The 10,649-nt window shown below is 47.3% G+C and overlaps 1 protein-coding gene across 1 annotated transcript; it reads left to right on the top strand.

Annotated features, from left to right (window-relative positions):
* Positions 1–729: 729 nt before the first annotated feature.
* On the top strand, positions 730–8,062 carry LOC146202465 (tubulin alpha-1C chain-like). Its single transcript, XM_084588198.1, has 4 exons — positions 730–883; positions 3,804–4,328; positions 5,850–6,112; positions 7,446–8,062. The coding sequence occupies exons 1-4, from the start codon at positions 881–883 to the stop codon at positions 8,002–8,004; spliced, it is 1,350 nt and encodes a 449-aa protein (XP_084444324.1). The 5' UTR covers positions 730–880; the 3' UTR covers positions 8,005–8,062.
* The last annotated feature ends 2,587 nt before the right edge of the window (positions 8,063–10,649 follow it).

The following is a 10,649-nucleotide window of genomic DNA, read 5'->3' as shown; positions in this document are numbered from 1 at the left end:
GCGTTCATTTGAGTGCGTATGCTATAGCTGTATTTTTTTTTTTTTTTCACATTAGGCGGGAGGCGGCTTGTTTATTTGGAAAAAGGGGTGCGTTCTTAAAATGAGCCAAGTACCGTACAATCCGTATAATCGACTGCGATCAATCCGATTTTTTTTTTTTTTTTTTTTTTCACATTTTAAGACTTACGCTCATTTCGCGGCTCAAGCGATTCTACTTTGTCAAGACTTGGTTTCTTTCAGTGAAGCCCGAGAGAGAACGCGCGAACTAAGCGAGGGAAAGCAGCTGCGACATTATTTCACGTGCGATCTCTTCGAAGTGAACGGACTTCCGACATCAATCATTTCGCAATACACCCATAGATTCAGCCTGTGGTACGCGGTATAGGTATCAAGGTATCCGCTCTCCGTATCTGGACTTCCAACTGCATCGTGCCCCCCGTTCCACCCTTTTGTCAGCTTTTCAACTCAACAACTTCTTCCAGCACGAAAAAAGCGAGAGAAAAAAAAAGTGGCGAAGACGACTCAGCAAGGTTCTTTTAATTCATTTTGCTGCAGTTGGCAGGGTTATATTTATGATCCGCTATTTTTTGTGCCGTCTGAGGCAAAAGCTATTTCTCGCTCGGGTGCGCGTGCTGGTCTGCACCGGGGACGTCGGCGTCCGCTCATTGACGCGGCCTGGGATACGCGAGGGCTGGCGCCGCGCGGCCTTATCGCTCCTTCTTGGGCAAAATGGAGCCGGTTTGCGCCGCCTGCTCCACGTGACGCGGCGCGCCGTCGCGTCTATAAAGGGCGCGTCGGCGGGCCCGGCCCGCCACACTTACGTCCGCTGCGAGCGCGTTGCAGTTCAGTGCGGAGAGTAAGGAGAATCTTCGTTCCTACCATGGTGAGTGTGCATCGCGGTAGACGCTCGCCTTTTCTGGAACCAAGGGCGGTGGGGGGGATTCGGCGTGCGCGCGATTTCCGCTGGCTGGACTCGTCTTGGTACCGTAATTGCTGTAATGTTGGAATGCGGTTATTGCTTTGAAAGGAAGCACTCGAAGTTTGCATTTTCCGATTTCCGTTCTTACAATTTAGCGTGCTATTTCACTCCCGCTTTTTTTGAACCGCCCGTCTACTTAGAGAGGTAATCGCTTTTTATTCTATGCTCATTGTCTCTCGTTCTGTCGTACTAATGCGAGAAGCTACGTGGTGCCGTTCTCGTCTGCACACGGTTAACAATCCGATATATTTGAGCGAGTTTTACAAATTGTCTTCTGGGGTGTGGCGGTTATAGCCTGCTTCAGAAGATGGATGAGGGATCTCCTAGTGGCACCCTGCAGGGCTTCAGGGGTGTTAATAACGGGAGCCTTTTTCCGTATCATTATTGCTGGGCGCGGCTTTTCGTTGCAGAGCGCGCGAGCCTGAAATAGGCTGCCGAGCAACCTATTCCGGGTGCGCGCCTTTTCGTGCTTTTTGCTACCTCCGTGCTGCAGCGGGCGGATGGTCCTCTTTATGGTATGCCGGTTGAGCTAACTCCGCCTTGTTCGCTGGGAGTCTACTTCCATATTTGGTGCTGCTATCGGAAGGCCTTGGCCGGTATCTTTCTGAACCTCGGAACGCGCAGCGCTGTGTGCGTAAAGATAAGCCGCCCACACTGTAGGCATGTGGGGGCGCGCATTGTTCAGAAATGGCCAGTTGCTTCCACATCACTGCTCAAACCCTTTCGTTGCGACAGTGCCTACAACGGATGGCAGTCGTGTCGGAACGCTTGAAAATTGGCATCGAGGCACTCCATTTATTGTTCCTGGGGGCAAAGTCTACTAGGCCGACATGCAGCGTAGCTGTTCTTTTTACCGAAAGGAGATAATAATTAGGGGGGGGGGGGGGGCGGGTTGTTACCTCTTAATATTTTCATCTTTATTGGTCTCCCCCCCCCCCTTTCCTGTTTATTTTTCGGATATGTAGTAAACATCTCTTCGCTAATGTTGCCTCTTATAGAAGGGCTCGGCAGTAAACCGTTCAGCAATTGTGTCCGAGGTCGGCCAGTTGTGTTTACTATACTTGGCCAAATTCCTGCCCTACGTTTTCTGTCGAGGTCTACCTTAGAAACCAACATGTGAATTAGTCCCAATTAATGTACTTTGCTTTCACGCAACGAAAGGTTGCCAAGAAAGACTAGAGAAAGCTTCCCGGGTTTATAAATGATTGTCCACCGTTATTGACAGACCAAGAGTCGAAATAGATTTGCTGTTGATGTATACCTATAGCGGAGAAAAACGATTTCGAACTCCTCTAGAGGTAAAATATGTTTTCAATTATTCCTTCTATCGTCGGCCTGTGCTATCCACCAAGTCATACGTCTCAAATTATGCAAACATTAACTCCGGACGTAGCCAGACGTCAGTATACTCCGAGGTCTTGAAATATTTCGTTTCATTTTGAATTGGAGCGCCAACAAGCTCCTGGCTCTCGTCGAATTGCTGTCGCTAGTGAGAAAGGCAAGCAATGCGGCCGTAGGGGCACCAACAGCCGCATCACTGCGTGATTCTGGGCGTGGCTCATTGCGCTTTTGCGGCTCACAGAACGCGTGACACCGAAACTCATGGGCCGTGCTGATCAAGGCTCAGCTCGAATGAGAGCAATTTTCAAGTACTAGAAGCTGATAACACTCGTGAATCCTCGGTTGTGATGTTCCTAGCTGTAACATGTTTAATAGGTGTACAACCGTTGCTTAATTCCGCAATACTTCGTTGCCCTAAAAATGACTACACTCACACGACCCTTGTAAAGGAAGCAACTTTTTCTTTTCCTTACTGCATGATGTCTGCAGCCAACCATATGGTATGTTGTTCACCTTTCAGGTTTTTTTTTTTTTTTTTTCCCACAGAGTGGTGGATAATGTAGCCGGGTTTCATTGTGTACTTTTGCCTGCATCACAAATGTGAAGCTTGACCTAAGCGCAGCTTCGCGTGAACATATCGACAGTTTGGTCAGCACTGCGCAGGTGCTTAGCGAGCGGTAGCTCCCTCAAGTCCGCATCTCCTATTCTCCTTCCTTGGCGCGCGCTCCTTTATTGGAAGTCTCAAGGCCGCCCACTGATGGCAGCGGAAAGCTAATTCAGATGCTCCGCTCGTCCGACCGAGGAGCGCGCTCCTAAAGCTTCCTCTTCCTTGACTATCGCTTTTACTTCTTTGGTCGTTTTTATGCAAATATTTGGCTTCACCGAGGTGTGCACCACCATGGTGCACCGTTCACGGCTATTCCCTTCCCCTGCATGTCTAGACTCTTGAGCCATCAGTCGTGACGCACGTTTAGGAAGCGCTGTAACTCAAGCGCGCAGCGGATACTCGCCTTGCCGTCGCCACGTGCCGTTACACCGTTTCTGATCACGACTGCGAAAAGATTTTTTTTTCTGCGCATTTGGGAAGCCATGACAATTTCGATAATTGATCCGACCATTAACCAAAAGCTGTATCCATTGCAAAATTTAATCAATAGCCTCGTTCAAGTTTTGGTTGCGTTAGCATATTTAATTGGCTCATCTTTCTAAGAAGGGCTTCCTGAAACATCGAAGTGCATGAGCGAACTAATCCCAATGAACAGCCCCGCGGGCCCGCTGCAGTAGCAAGTGGATAAAGAGGTGTGGTCAGCAGGCATTTTATTGTGTGCCATTGTTCGCCTTGTGCTTCAGTCTCATTCTTAGGCAGCTACCCTCTCCTTGCAACGCACTGTTACTTTTCTGTTCACTATTGCCTTGACCGCGATGTACGCTCGTGGTTGCTGAACAATCAAACTTTGTTGTTCCTCTGTCTTCTCGCTTTCAGAGGGAGTGCATTAGCGTCCACATCGGACAGGCCGGCGTTCAGATCGGTAACGCCTGCTGGGAACTCTATTGCCTGGAACATGGCATCCAGCAGGACGGTCAAATGCCTAGTGACAAGGTGTCCGGAGGCATCGATGACTCCTTTAACACTTTCTTCGCCGAGACCGGCGCTGGTCGCCATGTCCCGCGCGCTGTGTTTGTCGACCTCGAGCCCACCGTGGTCGACGAGGTCCGCTCTGGTGCCTACCGCCAGCTGTACCACCCTGAGCAGCTGATCTCCGGAAAAGAGGATGCGGCCAACAACTATGCTCGGGGCCACTACACCATCGGCAAGGAGATCGTCGACCTGGTGCTGGACCGCATCCGCAAGCTGGCCGATCAGTGCACTGGCCTGCAGGGCTTCCTCGTCTTCCACAGTTTTGGCGGTGGCACTGGCTCGGGCTTCACCTCGCTCCTCATGGAACGCCTCTCCGTCGACTACGGAAAGAAGTCCAAGCTCGAGTTCTCCATCTATCCGGCGCCGCAGGTATGCATTTGTACGCATTCCCCGTCTTGGAGAGCTGCAGAGGACAAAAGAAATTTGGCCCGTATCAATAAGGTACCACATTCTGATCGCGAAAAAAAAAGTCACCCTCAAAACAAACGCAGCATTTCTAAGTCGTAAGAAAAACAAAAGGTAGACGCCTGTTCAATATAACCAGCCGATTTGGTAAGTAAATTGTGTGAAAACCACAGGCTATGCTACTCCGCTATTGAAATCGAATCGGCGACAGCTCTGCCCTTTCAATCAGGACGTCACGATTTTAGATTTAATGTACTTCTACCTGTAGTTGAGTTTTTCTATGCAATAAGTTCGTACTTCCCGGCGGAGAAACGTCGGCATGCCTAGAAACAGCCAATGAAATATCTACTCGCAGCAGATATGGAGATGTCCTTGGATCCCTTGAAGGCATTGGTATTACTCGCAGTTCACCTCTGCATCGCGAACACTGCCTGTTAAAACATCTCCGCAAGTAATGGGACTATACATGCGTGGTTTTCCGTAGCCACGGGATCTGTTTTTAGCTGTGTAAATGAGTGTTTAGGACACCTGGTTACTTCTATCCTTTAGAGTCTAGAGAATAATTTTCACGTTTGGAAGCTTGAGATCATTCACAGGTGTCGGAATGTGCGGCGTCTAAGACCTTGTAGCTTGAAAGCTTAGGGCGCACTCTCTACCACGAGCGTCAAAACAAACTAGAACAGGACAACATAAATGTGAAAACAAAATTTGGTGGCACACTTAAGCCCCGCCTACAAATGTATATGACGCGAAGGCGTTACCGACTCCCGTTCGGCGGCTCTCCTTGCGGATTCATTTTCGCTTCCATGGAGTTTGCTACTTGCCTAACTGTTAATCCCTCGATTTGATTTTTTAATGTCTCACACATAACACTTTAGCGCATACAGTCCTGCGTGAAACGCCGCCTGACAAACTTGAAGCCCCTATTTAACCAAGCCGTACGAAAGTGCATGCGTGGCTTACGTGGCCAAGGGGTGCCCGTGTGACTCGTACTGCAGAGTCCTGGAAAGCAGGTATTTGGTATCGCTTTGCCCCCCCCCCCCCCCCCCCCTCTCTCTCTCTCTATTCCGTATCTGACAAGAAGCCGGAGTAGACAGTTCTTGCCAAGTATGACATTCCAACCAGCCTCTCTGCGCGACGTAATCTCCATAGCGAGACTCTATACTGCTGAGTACGTGAATTTGCGTACCTGTAGCGAGTGTCTAATGTCAGTAATTTGTAGCGGCCAGACTCGGACAGCATTTGTTTTTACCGCTAAAACATACATGCACAGAAAAAAGGATACGAGACTGAATCCGAAAACATTCTAGCCCGTCTACAAGTTTTTTTCATGTGATATGTAGCGCTCCTCACTGTCTTCTCTATACATCCTCGCTTTCCATCACTTTAGAAATTGCAGATTAATCAGACTGTTAGCACAGTTATTTGCGCTACCTGCTACTATTTTGTTTTTTGACCACTACATTTTTTTTCGTCCATTAACAGGTCTCCACTGCTGTTGTTGAGCCGTACAACTCCATCTTGACCACGCACACTACCCTGGAACACTCTGACTGTGCTTTCATGGTTGACAACGAGGCCATCTACGACATCTGTCGTCGTAACCTTGACATCGACCGGCCCACGTACACAAATCTCAACCGCCTGATCAGCCAGATCGTCTCTTCCATCACTGCCTCGCTCCGCTTCGATGGAGCACTCAACGTTGACCTCACAGAGTTCCAGACCAACTTGGTGCCTTACCCCAGGTGGGTTTCCCTCCTCTCTCAATTTAATCACTCGCCACTGTAGCGTTGCGACCTTATTTCATTCGCCCTCGAAATATGTGCAGTGTTTCATTTCCAAAGATGCCCGTTTTAATATTTAGTGCTGTTTTGTCTTCATTCTTTCCGTTGGAAATGTTCGTTCACTTCTACAAGCGTCGCACTATACGCAACGGCAAGGTGTTCGATTGTCTCTGAGCTTCTAACCGTGGTCCTGGCGGACCTTCTTCGGCCATTACCAAGGGCCATCAAAATGGCCCTTGGTATCTTTTGCAACTTTCGGCTCGGCTGTCTGAGCTGTCCTACGCGTTACGTACCGAACATTCCTGCTCATATCCGTCGAGTCTCGGATGTGCAGAAGCTTGGCTGCTTCTAAAACAAAACTCGATTCACCATTGGCACTATTTGGTATTCAGTGTTCTTGTTTCAAAGCTCCTGACCTGTGTTTCGGAGTATTCCTTGCCATATTCTATGAAAGTGCTATAGCACATAGAAATACCGATGAAAATGACGACGCATTTAGTTGATTATGATAATGAGAGCAAAACATAATGAAACGTCCACGCCAGAAATGCTTAGGCTTTCGCATTTCTGCAGTGTAGATTCGACGTTGCTCTCGGAATTTTGTAACGTCGCTTCCACGTGGTTATTTTCAATGTGAAATCTAAATTCCATCCTTCAAAGATGCATTCAGCGAATAATGGTTTCGTGACTGCGGCGCAACTATTTGTTTTTTTTTTTTTTTATATTCACGACAGCATCTTTTTTCCATGCAAACGCCGATTTGTGGGTAACCATTGGCTCGTACTTAGCGTTTTATTAATTAGTTAGCGACGTGCCTTAAGTCCTATAGCAATGCTAAGTCAGGCCACGGCGCGTTCACTAGTTCCCCTTCTAACAGGCCTATAGCAATGGGGCTTCATGACATATGCGTAGCGCGTTCGTCGCGCCGCCAAAGTGTTTGTGTTCAACCTTCACTGTTCGCCATAAATACCCCCTATTTATTTTTGTATATATTTGGTTGTCATTGTTACAAGAATATAAAGCATTATTCGGTTATCAACTCCTATACTGTCTTCTTAATTGTGAGGAATTCATATATGCATTCCGATTTGTACGAAAGGGCACGTCAGCTGTGTATACGTCGGAATGTTCGCACTTTAATGTCGTCTGAGATCCCCTTTGCATTTCAGCAAGATTTTTTTGTTCTTTCCATGTTTTCATCGGTATTCGCCGTTCCATCAATCGCAGCCTTTTTTTTTTTTTTCTTGAAGAACTTGCTCAATTAAAAAAATATATTTTCCCACCGTATTCGCAGGATCCATTTTCCGCTGGTGACCTACGCCCCCGTCATTTCCTCCGAGAAAGCCTACCACGAGCAAATCACCGTCGCGGAGATCACCAACGCTTGCTTCGAGCCGGCCAACCAGATGGTAAAGTGCGATCCACGACATGGAAAATATATGGCCTGCTGCATGCTGTACCGAGGTGACGTGGTGCCAAAGGACGTCAACGCTGCCATTGCGGCCATTAAAACCAAGCGCACCATCCAGTTCGTAGACTGGTGTCCGACAGGATTTAAGGTGGGCATCAACTATCAGCCACCAACAGTGGTCCCTGGTGGAGACCTGGCCAAGGTTCCACGAGCCGTGTGCATGCTGTCAAACACGACGGCTATTGCCGAGGCTTGGGCACGGCTGGACCACAAGTTCGACCTCATGTACGCCAAGCGTGCCTTCGTTCACTGGTACGTGGGCGAGGGCATGGAGGAAGGTGAATTCTCCGAAGCACGCGAGGACATGGCCGCCCTCGAGAAAGATTACGAAGAGGTCGGCATGGACTCTAACGAGGGCGCCGACGAGGGCGAGGAGTACTAGGCTCCGGATCTCTCACAACAACTTCTAGTTGGAGGAATAAAGGAGAGTTGAACAAGTGGTTGTGCTGTCTGCCCGAAATACTGACATCTTCAGCAGTGTAATTCCAACTCCTTTCGTTTTGCACACCGCCACAAGTTGCTAGAGGCATTTCACGTGAAACTATTTATTAATTTATTAGCTTACTTACGTACGCTTCACAACAAATGTTCAACCAATTCCCTGACAATAATGCTTACTTATATGTGAAACATGAACGGTATTACAGCAAAATTACAAACTGCTCCTAAAGTGACCTATTTCATGGTCTCTGAAACCCGCAGCTGCTAGGTCTGTGCGTTATAAAACTCCACTGAAATATTGGAATGTTTACGCGCAGCAAGCCCTAGATGTGACCAGAAAATGTGTCCTGTTAAAACAAATGCATGATAATCATGTTCATAAAGCCGTGTTCCGGTAAGAACCGCAATGTCAGGGCTATTAAAAATTTGTTTTGCGTGACTTCTGTATACCAGATCTTGAGGAAAGCCGGTCTCTAACCTAATAATATAGGGGGGGGGGGGGGGGGGCGGGGGGGTTAGATATGAATAGATATTTTTCTGCATCGTACCACCAGTCTTGGCTGACCTTGAAAAAAAAGGACAACAATGTCCGCTATTAGGTCTGTTAACTAGTTTATGATAACGTTTTACTATTATTTAGGAGCCCAGTTGCAAATTATCTGTAACCACCTGATGGCAATAGTCATAACAGTTTTTATGTCGAGAATGAGATTTTTCTCGTCGCTGTTATTCAACAAAATTTGCTATCTCGCGCCAATTGGTGGGTGGTTTGGAAAAGTCCACGCACTAAGCAACATCCGCCGCTCCATCAGCGAATGGCGTCATTGCCAGGTGATGTCTGCCTGCGCCTGCGATCATTGCCAATGCTGTTTGTTCCAGCCTACGGTGCAAATAGTAAACGGGTCATTGAGGCTATTCACTGACGGCGCTTAGAGCGGAGAGGAGAGGGGCGCGTGGGGAGTCTTCGAAAGCGCCCTTGTTTTCTCGTGAGATAACCGAAATGTGGTGAGCCACAGCGCCAAGGAAATCGTGCTTTCGAAATTACATTACTAGCGGCTGGCCACAAATCTGGAGTTTAAACATGGCATCATTATCATCATCCTGTCTTTACCCACTGCGGGGCGAAGGCCTCTCCCATATTTCTCCAATTAACCCGGTTCTGTACAAGCTGCATCCACTTGACCCCTGCGAACTTCTTAACCTCATCCGCCCACCTAACTTTCTGCCGCCCCTTGCTATGCTTTCCTTCCCTTGTAATTCAGTTTGTTACCCTTGGCCATTATCGGTTATCCTTTCTTCGCGCTACATGTCCTGCCCATGTCTATTTCTTCTTCTTGATTTCCCCTAGAATGTCAGTAACTTGAGTTATTTCTCTAACCCACTCTGCATGCTTCCTATCTCTTAACGTTACCCCTACCATTTTTCGTTCCGTAGCCATCTGCGTTATACTCAACTTAAACCGAGCACCTACCTGTAGCAGTTAAAGTTTATTTATAAGATATCAGTTAAATAGCTCACTAGTTGACGTCACTGGCCTTTTCCTGGTACTATGGTACTGGAAAAGTCATTTACTTATCTTAAAAATCATATTGCTCTAAAGGAATGTCAGCCTTAGTTGACGCTCTTGGTATATAGGAGAAATGTGTCAGCGCAGAGGTATCATCGTTCGTATTGCGCCCCATGTGATTGCAGAGAAATTACCTACCGTGAAGGATGGCCAACAGGCGACATGTGACTTGAAAGATTTCTATATTTGCTGACATGCAAAGGAAAAACAATGCACCTTTTTACTAAATCTAGAGACAAATCTTTCTCTGATTCAAAACCAAATCAGCACTTTGACATCGTAAACAAAAAGAAACAAAGTGCAACAGTTAGACCGCCGGACCTGTGTGGGCTACCTTTGAAAGCGCCCCTATACATGGTGACCCGATATTATGTGCGAGGTGTATTCCTGGCAATTCCTTCGCTAGAAGGGCGGGGCAAAGGCGGTTTCCCCATTTGAAAGATTACGGCTCGAGGAGCGGCCGCAAATTTCTTACCCTCCCAGTCGGAAAAAACTACAGAAATGTTTCTGTTGTTACGACAGAATTTCTGCGCGGTTTTTGACAGGAAACTTGTGACAACAGAACTTTCTGTGGCAACATCAGAAATTTGTGTAGTTACAACAGAAAAGTGCTACAGAACTACAGACAACAAAATTATACTACAGAAAAACTACAGAACTACAGAAAAGCACTGAAGAACAACAGAAAAATCTGACGTTTATGACAGAACTACAGAATATTTTGTCGTATTTTTGACACCGTTCTGTAGTTTTTTTCGACTGGGCTGTGCCTCCTTCCTTCCAATTTCATACATAAAGAACATTAAAAGCTTAGCAATGGTTTTAATTTCGGCTGCCGAGGATAACCAATCAGCACGTCCTCCTATAGACTAAACACAGCCGCTAGAGGAGGCTTTCGCCTCTACGAAATAGCTTTCGCTATCCCCGCTTGTTGCATCTGTTAAAAAATTAGCTGAAAAAAAAAACACATTAAATATTCCAAATATCACGGCCATAGACCGGGCGGTCAACGTTCAATT

The sequence above is a fragment of the Amblyomma maculatum genome, chromosome 1 (genome assembly GCF_055883805.1).
Source record: "Amblyomma maculatum isolate TAMU_Amacu chromosome 1, ASM5588380v1, whole genome shotgun sequence".
In the NCBI taxonomy this organism is placed as follows: Eukaryota; Metazoa; Arthropoda; class Arachnida; order Ixodida; family Ixodidae; genus Amblyomma; species Amblyomma maculatum.
Note: the sequence above shows the minus strand (reverse complement) of the source record. Positions and strands in the feature narration are given on the sequence as shown.